General features: G+C 41.2%; 1 protein-coding gene across 1 annotated transcript in view; it reads left to right on the forward strand.

Annotated features, from left to right (window-relative positions):
• Positions 1-16665, forward strand: part of CDH13 (cadherin 13) — a 758015-nt gene that overhangs the window by 708118 nt on the left and 33232 nt on the right. Inside the window, exon 11 of the mRNA XM_019535944.1 lies at positions 10398-10540. Within this exon, the coding sequence (XP_019391489.1) occupies positions 10398-10540 (143 nt within the window). The remainder of the gene's footprint in view (positions 1-10397; positions 10541-16665) is intronic.

The raw sequence follows: 16665 nt of genomic DNA on the forward strand, positions 1-16665 counted from the left end.
GTTGTATCTTCTGAATCTGTGCACTACTGCAACTGTTTTTTTTTGCATGCCACATATTTATCATATAACCAGCCCTTTAGGATCAGCCTTTTTCTAAATGCAAAACTGTGAATTTTATATCATTAAATCAAGCTGAGAGTATAAGTTGAGTTGCTGAGCTTTCTTTATGAGTCAAAATATGCTAGAAAAGAGAAGAGATCTTTGCTTTGATTTTGAGTAATCCTCCTCCGGCCACTGTTCAAAGCAGTGATAACATACTGTAAGGAAAAAGGGGTAGGATACCTTGACCAAAGTTCCCCTTGTTATGATCCAAAATTCAATTTTCCAAGACACACAAGGAGAATTGATGGGGATATCTTTAAATGAATTATCAAGCAAATAGGGTATCTGCAGAGTGCCAGGGAGCACAAGCAGAGGTGGCAAAACAGTCCTGTTTCCAATGGGAGAGTAGCATTTTAAACCCCTGGGCTGAAACATCTGCTGAAAATGGGGGAAAAACATTCCTTTGGCCAGATGGGATACCTGGGCCAGGTTCTTAAAACATGATTGTCCCAGCAAAAACCGAAGGTATGTTCACCCTATTGATGGCCTGGCTTTGGCAGCATGGCTAGGTAAATTAGCCTGCCCTGAGTCCCCTGGTGCTGTACCCAGACTGCTACTGGTGACCAAGCAAGCTGGTATAAAGTTATGTAACCTTCATTCTTCTACTTGGTTCATGTTCCTTGGGTAAAATAGATGCACATCATGCAGTTCAAGAAGTATAAACACAACCAGAAAGTTGAATTATTGTAGGCTCAACCATATACCTTCTATTGTGTGACCCACTGAGAGGATAATAGACCTACTAGTGCTACCTAGTAGAGCTCCCCATTAGGTTGATTGGAAAAAGCCTGCGTGTACAGATCTGAAGGACCCCAACCTGCAATTCCAGCTGGTCACGTCTCTTCTGGATACGTGACTTAGTAAGTAACCGAGTCTGGCATGTAGAGTCCATAGATTTGCTACAAACAGCCCATTGAGCAGCCAGTATAGCTATAAATACAGCAAAATATGCCTTTGTTCCACACCTCAATGAGCACAGAGTACATAAAATGCTAGGGGGGTGAAGCAGCACTATTGAGAAAAACTTGGGTTATTGGGTTTAGCAAGTGCCAGGTCAGCTGTGCATATCCAGTTGCTGACTGCTGTGCTGTGCATGGATGTGCAAAGGGCAATGCTGGTGCAATTTTGCCTTCATCTCTGCTAGCGCAAGGCCACTTAACCATTGCCGTTCATTCTTCTGTTGTTTTAGACAAAGTTTTATTTGACTTGCTGACAAATTATGAAAAAGGCTTAAGTTAGAATTACTGCCCAAAGGCGCACATTTAACAGAACAGTTTAAGCGAGGGCAGAGGTTCCAAGAGAATTCTGTCATGACATAACGCAGCGCAATATACCATTAGATAGCTCTAGCAGCGCTGCAGCGCTCTCTGCATGTGCTCGTTGAAAAAAAGGGAAAAAAGGCAAGACGGAACAGTTAGGCGGAGAAAACAAGCTGCATTGGAGCCCAGCAGTTGGCATCCTCGCTTTGTCTGAATACCGTAACATCAGTGAATATTGAAGAGGGTAGGGATTGCATGCATACTTGAATTCAGACATTATCAGAATAGCAAACGGCCAGTATCAGAGTTCAGCTCACTCAAAAGGATGTAAAAATATCCTGTAATATGAATCTATAGGTTTAAAGGATGGAGCACGTAGGGAGTCATGAAGAAAGAAAAAAATGCATATATACATATGTCCCTTCTCTATTCTATAGAGGTTACATGACTTCTTTTGAATCCTAATGGGAATGCACATCAGGCAGTGGTTTTGAAAGGCAATATGAAAGCCTTTCTGGATAACTGATTTTCTACAGAGCTGCTTACAAGTAGTATCCTTTCGGCTAATGTGATAAAGGTACAATATGAGTCTTATCAGTGGCTTCCATATTTCATCACCAATATTTCTCTTGAAATGGAGAATTCAATTATTGTCAGAACTGTGTCATCTCTTCTGGTGCAGCGTGCACACTGCATCAGACGAAACTCGGGAACCAAGAACCAGATATGTTTGTGTAGTGCGCAGACAGAGCATACGGTTTAGGAAACTGGACTTCAGTGGTTTTAGACTACGGCAAGCAAGGCAAAACAAATCTATCTATTTGCATGTTTCACATAAATTGGTTTTCTCCACCAAAGTTTGTTAGAAAATTGGGGCAACCCTCCTCCACAACCTGTTTATTTATTGAACTTTTCCAACCACCTCTTATTTCCCACAAACCATTCTTGTAATCATCTTACAGAAAGCAAATGTCAAAGTTGCACGAAAGAGTTTTCATGAGTGCTTGAGTTGTTTCACGAATAAATATTGTCATTAATTACGACCCTCCTCCTCGTCATCATTTAGATTGGGGTCCCCACCAGAGGTCCCGTTGAGCTTATCAGCATATAAGCATATAGTTAGTAACACTCCCTGCCTTAAAAAGCTTATAGACGAAGACAGTTTTGGAACACAAGTGTGCGTGCCCTCATCAAATCAGATAGCAAAAAACCTGAAAGTGTTACTTAGAAAATCAGTCAGTGTTAACCAGCCAAGATGACATAGCCAATCTAGAACACAAGGATGAATATTATTCTGCCGCACTGCTGAGACACTTACATACCATGATCAGCATGGTTGAATGTTAATGATGGCACAATGGAAAGGATGTGATCTCAGGGCATGTACCTTACCAACTGAAGAGCTCTACCTTAGCACTTGAAATGTAAAGTGCAGTATGTATAATTTCAGCCCAAACATTCAACATTACATACACTTTTAAAGGTGTACCTTTTAAAGATGAGGGACATATATATTTATACTATAATTGCCACACTTGTCTCTCTTATGTATCAGTTAACATCTCTTGGAGGAAGTCACCCTCTATTTTTCAAAGGTACTTGAAGTAATGGGGATGAAACTTTTATTGCTGTGATTCAAGGGTCATATAATGTCCATGTTTAGAGAATTTTTCATTCAAGGACAAAAAGGAATTTTCATGCTGAGTCCTTAAGTGCAGAAAATACGAAGTTATATTCCCCACTGATCATTTTCCCTGAGCAGTTCATGAGAAGCTCATAGAATAAAAAAAAATGGAGACTGCCATTTTGCAGTATTGGCACAGCAGGTATGAGTGCAAATATAGCAGCTTCAAAATTCTGTGTAATAGCTAAATAAATGCGCAGTAACAACTGCACAGTAGCGTCTCATGTAGACACGGCCCGTTTGTATGAGGCACTCGGGTGTCACATCAGTGGGGAACATTAAATATGAAGCACTGGATATAATAATAAAATGGGAAAGCTACTTTTCCTTTCCTTTGATGCAAAGGTAACACGTATGTGGTTGTGTTTGTATGTATATGTGTATATATATTTATATACAGGTGTATATGCGTTATAGATACAGATATATACCCTTGCAACAAAGGAAAGGAAGAGTAGCTTCTTTTGGAGATAGGGATCCCAGATATAGACTAGGTTTCCATTGCCTAAAGCTGTAGGTGGTTGTAACGCTCATGTATTGCCAAAGAGCGTGAAGAGAGCCCTTTAGTGCTCAGGCATATTCATCAAGTGACCTGCAGTTAACTTTCATTTGTCTGCTCCCATACTGCTACAGCGGAGTTAAATTCCTTTAACTTTAAATCTAAGTGAAATGAGTTTGTAATTACAACTGTTTAGCTTCCACTGAAAGCAGAATAGAAGGGACAGACCAAACGGTTACAGCAGATGTTACAAAATGCTTTACCTGTTGGTCTGTCCACAGCCTCACCCCCCACAGAAAAGCTATAGGAGAGGCAAGACATGAACCCAGTTCCCTTCGGTCCCAATCAAGCAGCTTGTGCAGTAGATGAGCCTGGCTCAGGCTATGCCACCCCCTCGCTCCGAGCTCAAGGCTGCAATTCTCTAACTTGGAACGCAGTCACCATTGAGCTGAATTGCCCGGCAAAACTGTTCTGCTTGTTCTTGTGTCCTAACACCAGTCGCATCTTGTTGGTCAGGCAGGCTTTGTACAAAACAATCTGCGACACCATCTCCATTGTATCTTCAAGTGCCTGTAAGAGAAAAATGCGCGTGGCAGCGTGTCAACACAAATCGGTGCCGTTGCAAAAGAGCAGCACAGCAAACTGCCACACGTATGGCTTCAGTGCGGATTTAGCGCTGCTTGCTCCTATTGCTGGTGGTGCTCAATATGCTTCAGTTTTGCCTTCCTCCTCTTTGTGTTCAAGCATAAGAGCCAAGACCCTTTGACTCCGCATGGGATATGTCTGGCAGCCCCCAAGCTCTGAAACGCTTTGCCAACAGCAGCATCTGGGTCTGTGCCTAGATGCCTGGCTGCTCTCCTATGCTCCCCTTAGCTATTCCACTTCTGGCTCTGAAATTGTGTGTGGGGCTAGTGGAGGGTAGTGGCACTGATTAGATTTTCATGTCCTTATTGCCTCCATTGTTCTGGGTAATGATCTGCTTCACTAATCTGGGCTCCCAGACACAGTATACATGTGCTAACAATCCAGGGTGGCGTTCTTTGAAATATTTCAGTGTGTGTTGACTAAAAAAAGTCTGCTCTATAAATTAAAGATGAAGCCATTTACAAGAAATAAATAAATACATAAAACAACGGCTTTTACTTTCAACCCAACTATGCCAAGTGCACGTTATAAGGCACAAGCTCGGGCAGTTAATCGTCAGAGTCCTCTTTGCTGAGGATTTTCCAGCAAACAGAAGTATCCCCCTGCAATTCTTGGTCTAAGGCAGTGATTCTCAACCAGGGTGCCACAGCACCCAGGGTGCCTTGAGATCCTTTCAAGGGCCAGGCGCTGTTTGCACTGTTAGGTGTGCAAACGTTATTCACAAGATAAACCCAGAGATTTCAAACAGGAATCCGTGGCATTAAAAATATTTGGTCCTGTTGTGGTCTGAGTTCTTTGCAACAGGAGATTTGCTCTGTTACTTTTCTGTAGTCCAGAAATGAGTGAAAACTAAGAGCCATCATTTTCCAAGGAGTGCCTCCAGCCTTGAGTCTATTGAAGGGTACCTTGAGTCTAACAAGGGGTCCTTTGAGCCGAAAAAGTTTGAGACTCATTGATCTAAGGGGTGCATTGGGATGACACAGACAAAAGGGGCTACATTTTGTCACTCACCCGTTGGGCATACTGGCTTGACATTTGGTAGAACAAAATGAGACTGCTCTAAACATCGCTGCTGCTCATGTACAACAGACCCAAGGGTAAGCTTGATTGTTTCTTGGGATAAAGGAGAATAGACAGCATGTAGATGCATCGATATACACTGTCTTTGACTTTCACAACTGCTTCTGAAAGTTAGGCTAAGTCCATATTTAGGCATGAAGAAAAGAAAAGTAGCCTTATTTTCAAAACTGCTGAGCTGCCAGTAGCTGCCATTGAACTCAACAGAGGAAGAGAAAGTCCTTGTATTTTATATTGCTATGGTTTCATATAATGCTTTTCTTAATGAGTCTATTTTAAGCCTTTTTGCTGGTAGAACCCTCATTTGAACAAAAAAAAAAAGGAACAAAGAACAATCATCTTAACTATACAGCAATGTACTCTTACAATAAGTAAAAAATGCAGTGGGAAAGACAAAGTACTACTTTTACAAAACCCTGTGCCAAATCACAGGTTATACAATTTAGCTTTTTATTTGTACAGCCAACAGTGCTTTGTAGAGCAATCAGGGAAGATAATACGATCCATTTTAAATTCTCATTACTTTAAAAGTGTTGAATCTTCTTAAATTGTTTCAGGGTTAATTGAGAATTTGCTGTGTTACAATAGCCTGGGAATTGTTTAGACTGCCCTTGTTTCATATTTTTGCACATACCTTTGTTACGAAGTTATAAAACAACAATAAAAAAAGAAACAAAGACGTGAAATGAAATAATTATCAGCATCGTTACTTGCTATTCTAGCAACTCATTTTTATGGGAGATAATGCTCATCTATTGATTAATGTTTGAATGATTACTATAGAGCAAGTGCATGCTGGGTTGATGGACTGTATCGCTCACTATTCATTAGTGTCTACCTGCATCTCTTTGTTTGCATTTCCCCTAAGGGACTAATCCTGTGGAAGCTAGTGGTGAACATCCTGGTGAAGTTACCAGAAGCAGGCTACAGATAATTAGGCTGAATGAATGAATGACTGATAGTAAATATATTATCCATCAACTGTTTTTCTTATTTTTTGCAACGGGAAGTTCCAGAATGTATTTGGTTTCTTAAATTATTGGCAAGGGTTTTTTTTTGAATGTTTCAGTGTAGAATGGCTCAGAAAGAGTTAGTTGGGAATTTGAGGTTGCACTTCAACATTTTCACCCTCCTACACCCTGATTTTCTAACTGGATGTCTGTGAACAATCCTGTGTCCTTACCTGGAGCCCAATGAGGCTGGCATGGTTCCACAAAGGATCATCCTCTTGGAGTATGTTACAGGACTATGATCTTGGTGAAGAACATGAAACCCAGTCAGATTTGTACCTCAAGTTCATTTGTGATTACGAGTGAAATTAGCTGTGGTTTCAAGGGCCCTTACTTATCATTGACAGCAATCACCAATCACCTACCCACCCACCCGCTACTCTAGGATATTATAGCAGTTATCATAGCAGCTATAATAAATGAAAAAACCCACATATATTTGTAACGTGGTGGGATGGGAAAGGAAAGGAAAAGGGGAGGAATGGGATGAGGTCTTTCAGATTGCGTACTGATGGAGAGAGACCAGACCAACCAAGCATAGGCGGGTGCAAGTGACGAGGATTTCGGGGTGACCATGACCGTGCCCAGGGGAGACTCCCAGTGAGAGTCAGGACTGCCCAGTGGGTGCGGGGACTGGGGAGCCCAGATGGTTTACACGTACCTCCTGCTGTAATACATTAGGAAAGGCATTCTAGGGCAGCGGTTCTGGGCCTTTTTCAGTCGACGTACCCCTTGGTCTCAGTGTGAGACTTCACGTACCCGCTTTCAATGGGAAATTAATTTTTATGTCAAACTACATGTAATCATATATTATAAAAATGGCAAGATACTCATACAAAGACTTTTTCATTTTAAACAAACTTACCCCCGATGAGGTTTCACGCACCCCTGGTTCAGAACCACTATTCTAGAGGGTAAATTGGTATTTGACTCCCCCTACTGAAATCTGCAGGGAATGACACACGAGGCTTAACTCGCTTGAAAGTGCCGGTCACGCGAACCCCAATGCCATGTCACGCACCAAAAAAAGGCACATTAAAATTCTCAGGTGCTCTACATTAACGCCCATGTCATCTACACACGCCCTTAGGGTATGAGTAACTCTCCTGGGGATTGTGGGACTTCCTTTTTCTGCAGATGGGTGGTTGTGAAGACCAGATGAACTCTCAGGTGTTCATATTAAAGTAGAATTTGGGCCTAAGAATTGCGTTTTAATAGAACCCTCGTCCTCCGTCCTTCCTTGCACGTCCTTCAGTTTCTGCTTTCTTCATTAAGAGTTTCTTAAGTTAAAATCTCAAGTAGGGCAAGGCCTTTGTGTCTGAACAGTAGATTTTTCTCTCTTTTCTTGTCTTTTTATATTTCCTTCAGTTTTCTGCTGAGCTAGAAGCAGGTAATTTTCTGGAGGAAAAAAAATATCATAATAAGTCTTCCTAAACCCAATATTAAGAACAGTGAATCAGGTTTCACCTGAAATATTCATCTCTAGTTTTGTTTTCACCTGAAGAGGCACAAATCTTGAAATTCAATTTCTTACTTTTTCCTTCTGAGGCAAACTTTGCTGAAATCAATGAGCATTTCCCTCTCTAAGGTACAAGCAAAAGCTGAGTCAGGCATAAGGGTTTGGCCTATCAATGGCTTTAAGTAGAATGTAAAGGGAGTTTTGTCTAGTATAACATCTTTGCACGTAAGTAAAATTCAAATGATTTATGTTGAAGAAGCAGAATCTGGGGCCCAGAAACAAAAATCCTCTTTCACATTTACCAGGTTATGACTAGAGCTGGGTAAATAATGGGCATTGGGTTCTGTGATCAAACCACAGTTAGGAAAATAAATTATTTCCGGTCAAACTGAATATTTTAGAGGGTTTCAGTTAAATTGGGTTAACCCAAAACATTTTGTATGACTCCAGATGAAATATGTATTCCTATTTTCAAGTTATTTAACACTTTTTGTTTACTTATCGATTTAAAAATAAATTGTCATTGAGATGATTGAAAACAAAATACAACTTCAAAAGGAAAAGGAAAGTTTCATTTGAAAATGTTTACACGCAACACTTTAGCATTTCAGAAGTGAAATGTGTTTTGGTATTTTGAATGTTTATACCACTTTTTTTGGCTGATACGATATATCACTTTTGACCCAAATTCACAAGAGTTTGGGAACTCTAGAACATAAGTTTACAACATTTTTCTGGGCCTGAATGACCTTGCTCAGGTCTGAGGTGGGTCAGTGCAAGGACCCAGCTACAGTTTCCGCCACTTCTCCTCACCTTTTGGCCACCGTGCAGCGTGGGCAAAGCTCTCCTCCTGAATGCTGCTGAAATCCTTGGCTCTGTGGGCTGGGTGCAGTGGCTTTGTGGGCTCAACCTGGCCTTTGGGCCATAGGTTGCCACAACCCGTGCTCTGAAAGCTCCATTTTCCTCCCATCTGTAGCCATGGCATAATGGAGGCTAACAGTCTGATTCTGATCTCATTTATGCCACCTTATGAATCTCCTCCTGAAGACAATGCAGTTAACTAGGGTTAAATGCAATTTAGACTTACGGCTTCACAGCTCTAACTCAGCAGGAATAATCCATTACCTCTGGAGGCCAATGATCATTTTTCCATTGACTTGATTTGGGATTTAATTTGGCCTGTTCACCTCATCCAAAGTCCATTGTGAGAATAAATATATTAATGATGTTGAGGTGTCCAGACAGTGTGGTAATGAGGACCAAGCAGTTATTCTGAGGTAGATGGAATATCTCAGTTACATGATACCAAGAGGCTGCTTTGAAAATAGCCTTCAGAATGATCTGTCTTTTAAGCTGCTGACTCTCAGTTCTTTTTTTTTTTTCTTACCTGGCCATTTTATTTATTTTCTTGCTAACAATCTGCTGCTTTTGATTGCTGCCTTTGGGAGGTGGTTGCAATGATAAGGTTTTCTTGACAGCACTGCCTGTCTAGCTCACCTTTTAAATGGAGGCTTCTCTGAGTCATTGGGATATTGGCAGATACTCATAAAACAATAAACAGGCTTCATGTCAATAGCCTATAATTCAGAATGTCTATGGAAGACTTTATGGCAATTTATGACCTGTAAAGCAATGCATTGCAAAAAGATAAGTATCTTGCTAAAGTGTATATTGATTGTGTGATTGGAGCATCAGTTGGAGAGTTGATGCATTAAAACCTTTCATTAAAGAGGAAACTTGAGCCAGTTACTTCAAGTTTCTTCCATACCCTTGACTGTGAACAGAAATAGGTCCTGAGCCTGCAAATAAATATGCACATAACTTTACCCCAGTGAGATTATTTATGGTAGATAGGCTAACCATATGTGTATGTCAAGACCTAAATCAGTGAAGGCCAAACTTATTGGCAGGTGTGCCGCAAATTAGCTCTGTACTGTCCCTGAGTGCCACTATGTTCCCCTTCATCTACTTGATCTGCTGCTCTGTTTTCCACTTCCTGCTCTGTGCTCACTGCCCAGCCTGTTGCTCTGCTTTCTGCCTAATTCCTCCCCAGTCAGCCACACATCACATACAGAGGTTATCTGTACCTCTTTTGGCACACATGCCACAGGTTGACCACCCCTGACTGAAATAATGATGAGGCTGAAGGTCCCGTCTGTAACAGCAAAGTAGGTGTCAGGGCCCCTGGGAAACAAATCTTACAAATTTCTATTTAGACAACTATCTAGGTGGCCTAAGGGTTTGGAGATTGTGGCTATGAAACAGAATTCCAGATGAAATCAAACCTATACAGAGTTTCATCATCTTTAAGGAACATCATCCATTGCGATGACAGGTAGTAGAATAAAAGTCCAGAGACGACCAACAGAAGGCAGTCAGCACATGAGAGATCCGGCCTGCCTTTATTTAGTGCATTGGGGATGAATTTAGGTTTCTAACTTTGAGCACAGATGTTTAAAAATGCCAACCTTAACTTCCGCGTGTACGTTACTCTACTTGTAAACAGATTCTAACAATAATGACCTATTTCAAAAGTATAAGGTAGGTTTTAATTTATATTTAGGATGTAGAGATCCGCCTGTGAAAAGGGCAAAGCACTGTAATCCACTCATGTCTCAGTGTATGATCTGTGGATGGTTTTTTTTTCTCTCTCTCTGCCTAGGTATTCTGTTTACAAGGATCCAGCAGGTTGGCTGGAAATTAACCCTACAAATGGTACCATTGGCACCACTGCCATCCTGGATCGTGAATCATCCTATGTCACAAACAACGTATATACTGCAGAGTTTCTGGCAATCGACAGCGGTAAGTAGTGATTTTTGATAGTACTCAGTGGAATGGAAATATATTCCGTATATTTTTTTTCCCCTCCTGAAGACCCCTATTCCAATAATGTCAGCATGTGCTTAAATCCATTGTCATGTCATGCCATACAGTTATGGACCTACCAAATTCATGGCAAAAGTAGGCTGCACAGCAGCTTCTTTAATCTTGCACATTCCCTTGTGTGCCCCCCCGCCCCATACCAATTGGTGGAGGCCACATCCCCCCATCCAACTCCCTCTTGGTTGGCAAGGAGGTGAAAACTGTGGTTTTAAGTATTTTTGCCTCCCAGCCAGTGAGCAACAAGCAGCAAGGCCATCAGGGCCCTGCAGCCAATCAGCAATGGGAGTCCACAGGGGAACCTGCAAGATTTGGTAGGTCCCTCCGTATAATCCATATAAGCACATGCTTGAATCTACTGCCAAATGGGCAGCTATGGGTCTAAGAAATAATTGTGGACAAAAAATATGGACAGGAAAGAAGTAAGGGAAAAGTTAGACTTCAAACTAAGAAGGCATAAGTTTGTGGCTAGGGTTTGGTCATTCATTCCTACACTAAGATTTCACCACTAGTAGTAAACCCTGCATAAATATTTTTGGTAGCAATAAATCATCTTTATCAGAGTTAATTTCTTTATAATATTTGAGCTGTTTTTAAACCTAAGGCACCAAAATATCAATAACAACTCATCCTTGCTATGCTGCACTCTATCCTATTAAACATATAATGACAATGACAATAAAAACATAATTAAAAACCCTTGTTAAAATGCAATATTTTTACATCTTATGTGGATTAAAGTTCCTTCTGTCAAGCATAATCTAAATTAAAGGATCCTGTGAAAATTCACGACAAGTGGCTTTTGTAGCACATAAAAATATAGAGAAAACCCTGAACATTCCTCTGAGTCTCCAGAGCTGAAGGCATCAAATAAATAAAGGCTTTGTGTGTAATATAACAGCTAATGTGCTAACACTTTGCTACAGCTGCAGCTGCTTTAGCCCTGGTGATGAATTGTAAAGTCCTCCTTTAGCACATTTCTGTGCTGCCTGACTCAGCACAGGGAACATTTGCAGGTTTTGACAAGAAAAGGGAAACAGGTCCTGAAATGCAAAAGAAAAAACCCACTGAAGTGATTTACTTTATATGCTCATAAATACATTTTTTCGTAGGCAATTTCAACATTAAAAATATAGCATGAAACTTATTCCTTACCCAACATCTGCTGGTATTACATAATTTGTCAGAAATGGATCTTAATGAAGTGAAAGAGCATTGGAAATGAAATCTTATGTTGCTAGTGGGAAAATTGGGATTATGCTTTTCAGGGCCTGTGATAAGCTGAAGGGCAAAGCCACAGATGTTCCTGGGACAGAAAGCAGCAACAGAGAGTTGTAAGCAGGGGTGGGAAGCAGGGGGCGGTTGTCTCACCAGCCATCAGAGAGAAATGAGAAACCAGAAAGTTCATGTGTCCAGCTGCAGGTAGCATCAAGGGAGGACACAGGCACCGTGAGCGTCCTGTTCCTGACCACAGCAATTGAACACCTTGGTTTCTTGTGAACAGAACTGGATGGACCACCGTGCTGGGAACATTTTCAAGTGTATTAGCACACTATTAGCATCCAACAGTAACTGAAGTTTGTTAAGCCATGAAGCAGGCTGATGACTGGAAAAATGTCTACCGGTCTATAAAACGACGTGAAACTAGAGGGTCCTATGGGATTTCAGTAGAACCACAAGGCTGCTCCAAAGGAGTTCCTATCCTATTATTAAAGGGAATATGGTATATCCTAATCTATCTTCCGCCTTATACTTGAACCTCACTGGTGAACTCCAGACTCGTTGTAATGTGCACGTTTGCCTCATTAGTTGCGTGCCAATACCTCCATAATAACTTATGTGTCTAACCTTTTGTTTCTCTTCTTGCTTTGTACAAATATGTCAACAAGAGCATCTCAGAGCAAACAGTAATTTTATAATGTTCAGTGCATGAATATGAATATGGCTACACAGAGGATACTTTGACTGAAGTATCCTCTTACCATCTTACCATCAGTAAGATACTATCCATCCTCACACTGAGTTTATTGGATAACGGTCCTCTCTTGCGGAGTGTGGTGTGGTTCTACGATGCCTGTGGTACCAGTGACACTGCTCCTCCTCTCATCCCATATAGACCGGCTGCTAACAATGGTAACCGGAGAAATATAATGCTACTCAAATTTTCTAGATAATCATCAGTGGTGCCAAATTTGAAAAGGAATATTACGTTCCTGGCAAGCTAAACTATATGTGTAGCAGGGTGGTAAAATAATCTGTTACAAATACAAAGCTCTTCCAGGACTTTAAAAGTGGGTTAAATTAACTGGAAAAAAAATCAAATGAAAATAGCCTGCATATATTCTGTAGAGCTACAGCCTCCACAAACTGAAATGTAAAGGCCATTTTTCTTTTCCAGTTAAGGAGGTAGGTTCTAGTTAATATCAGTGAACGTGGTTTGATTTTTACGTGGTAGACACTGCTAGGGGAAGATTTAAAGAGGCCCCAAATGGATAGGGTGGTAAATTGAAAGCACAGTGACATTTCAGATACTCCAAATCATACATGTGCCCAATAGTCTTGGCACAAGAAGAGAGAGAAAGAGACTCTTAAAATAAATCAGAGAGCTTTTTATTCAAAGTCTGTGTTTTGGCACTCACTGTATGTTTTCTTTTTCTGCAGCCATTACACATGGCCACTGGCCAGCAAACCAGAGCAGATATTTATTTGATGGTCATTAAATGTGGATTTAATTTTGGCTAGAGCAAACAAGTTCTTTATCCATTAATGGCACATAACAGGGGCCTACTTTTCCTGTCATTAATATAGCCATTTAATTTGCCTTTGAAAAGGTAATGGACGGAGCTTGAACCATCTTTTCACCTCCAAGTCAAGGTGGAGGCCTCCGTGTTGGGAAACAGAGGTTGTCAATAGGCAGAGCTCCCTTCATTTTGATAAGAATTGGCTTATCGAAATGATAAATATATCATTTAAATAAAAATATAAGACTGAAAAATGGAATGCATGTGGTGAGAAGGGTCCTGTACTTTGTACTCTGATTTTGTGATGGTATATAATACCAACAAATAGATAATATTTATACAATCCCCTTGGGGCGTATTGAAACAGTATGTGTAACAGCCAATTTGATGAACAGGCCCTTTAATTTTATGCATAATAAAATATGACCTTTTATATGGAGGAAAATTCAGTTTTAAAATCCATTTTGGAATATAATATTATATTATATATAATACCAGTAAATATATCATATTTAGTGATGGTATATAATAGGCCCAGGCTACAGGTTGTCCATCTGCCTTTAAATCATTGATATACAAGTAACTTTGTTTCTGCCGTTTTTACAAAAGGAGGCTAATTAAGGAGGCGACTTGAGTCCCACAGCACTTCGGAGTCACCAAGCCTAAATCAGGGCTGGTTCCTGCATGGGGGGGAGCTGGGTTGCCTACACTGTGCATGCCAAGAGGGGCCTAGTGAGGGAATGCCCAGGGGATATCTTCATGGCGAGCAGCCTCTAGGTCTGCAAACCATATGGCATTTGGCCCTACTGCCCAGAAGTTGGACAGCCCTGCTCTCAATCACGAAGTCAATAAAAGGGTGAGCAATCTAACCGTTCCCACTGATAATCATGGTACTGAAGACATCTTTAGCTACAGAAAAGGTGTTACCTAGAATGGGTTACAGTTGTCTCAAATTATTCTCTTAGAAATGGACAGCCTTTTCCGTATATCATATGGACAAGAGAGGAAGACAGGAAGGAAATTCAAAGCAATCAGTGGGTGTTTATAGATATGCTCCAGGAGGTTGAGGGGGGGGAGGGCATTAATTAGAAAACTGCGCTAATTGAAAGCTCCTGATTGTCACGTGTATCAGCGTCCCTGTGCTGAAAAAATGGTGGCGGGGTGCTTTGAACTTAAAGCTTGTTTGACAAGCTTTAAGTTGAAAGCACCCTGCCGCCATTTTTCAGTGTAGGGACGCTGATACACGTGACGTTGGAGGCTGCTGGAGCGAGCTAATTTCCATGCTCTAGCAGACTTGATTAATCGAGTCTTCTCCGACGCATTGGATTTACAGTGTGTCGGAGCAGCCTCCCTGCATGTGCGTAAGTGCCAAGTGTCTTTGTTTCCACTCCCTCCACCCCCTTGATTATAACCTGAATAAAAGCTCATTGAACTCAGTAGAATTCAATGGGCTTCAGCGCAAGGGACCAATCGAAGAGCATTTTGTGTATCTGTTTAATGTCACAAGTTCCAGTGGGGGGATAAAACTCTGGGCTTTCTGCTGGGCAGTTGTCTATATATGCCAGGGGGCAATATTTCAGACTCCTTCACTTCTCTTCAGTGCACAAGTGTCCTTCCCAATAGGATGCTGCTATTTTCACTGCAGGAAATGACAATTAGTAGCTGTGTTAGATAACTATATGCTAGTCTCCTTCAGCATAGCCAATTTACCTCCAGGGAAATGTAGCCAGAGTGAATTGTTTTGTTTCCACTGCATACAGTCCCCTTGGGGCTTATTGAAACAGTATGTGTTACAGCCAATATGATGGACAGGTTCTTTAATGTTATGGATAATAAAATATGACCTTTTACATGGAGGAAAATTCAGTTTTAAAATCCATTTTGGAATGAACATTCTAATTTGCTTCATATTCCCTTGATTTCTATAAAGGTCAAGACAGCATCTTTGGAGTTGGAAAAATCTTTATTAAAAGCTTGTGTGGATGTGGATGTAAAATCTCTGGTCTGTTAGAAAAGAAATTAAATATTGGCGGGAAATACGGAGCAGAGTCAACGTATTTAAGTGCCATGAACTGTGTTTAATTGGAGAATTGGGCATATAGAGGTTTGAGCAGATTTGAAAACCTTGAGAGGTTTCCTTTCATTAAAGGAACTGGCCATTTTTTCATCCTTTTCTGCTTTATTAAAAAGTGCTAATCACCAGAAGACAGCATCGCTACTGCAAAATGTAGTAGTCTGCAGGATACATGATACTTTTAGGGCATGGTATCAACTGATTTCACAAAACTGAGCTAGAACAAGCTTCCCAGGAAATTGTAATGCTGAATATATTTCAGTATTTTTCAGTAATAAACTGAAGTATTACAGCAGTTATAAACTGACTCATTCTGGGTGATTACCATAAAATAGAGCAGCTAGCTGTTTTAATTTCTCCTGTCAGGTCAGTCATGCTGAAAGCTCTGCAGAACAGTCTTTCTTACTGGATTTTGAAATTTCTGTTTACAGTTCAGAACAAGAAGCAGGAAGCAAGGGTTGAAAAGCAGAGAAAGGAGCTTAACTTGAGACCTGGAAATGCCTCCTGGCATTTGGTGGTATCAGGGTATTGTGGAATGGCTCGGGTCTCTGCTTTTCTGTTGCCTGAACTCAACAGTTATGGTAATTGTTGTTGTCTCTTGAAAAAAGCCATTGGTGGCAGCTTGATCCCTGGAAAATAGCATGGGCTACTCAGGGATGCTGATAGCAGACGCTGCGGCTCAGCTCTGACTTCTTGGCACCACTTAGGCATGCTGCTCAGGGGGAGCAAAAAGGCTGAAAGGCACCCAGCTTTCTCCAGCAGAGGAATTCCCTTACTGTAGAGAAACTTCTTTTTTGGTACGGTTATGTCAGCTGTTGGCCCTTCTCCTCTCAGCATGGAGGCCTGTTGGGAGTGGGTTTGGGAATGGCCAGAGACCCACGTTCAACCTACACTTTGCCAGCGTAGGCTCCATGCAAGACTCAGCATCACCAGCAGAGCTCACCCCAGCCTCTTGGCCTTGGGATCAGAGCTACCACCTGATGTCTCTGTCCCTCCTGGGCCTAGCAGTATGCCGACACATCACGTAATTGAGTCCATAGCGATGAGTCTTCAGGAACTCCAGGTAGAACTGGATCAGAAACAGTCCCAGGTCTATGAGATGCTGAAAGTCCTCCGTTCCTCTTCTTCCAGGCAGCAGAACGTGTGTAAAATCTCACCGGAGGTCACCAGCACCCCAGACCATCACAACGTTATCCAGGTTGTAACTCATTAGACTCCTCTACTTATAAATG

Source organism: Crocodylus porosus, unplaced genomic scaffold (assembly GCF_001723895.1).
Source record: "Crocodylus porosus isolate Cpor-Errol unplaced genomic scaffold, CroPor_comp1, whole genome shotgun sequence".
Taxonomy (NCBI): Eukaryota; Metazoa; Chordata; order Crocodylia; family Crocodylidae; genus Crocodylus; species Crocodylus porosus.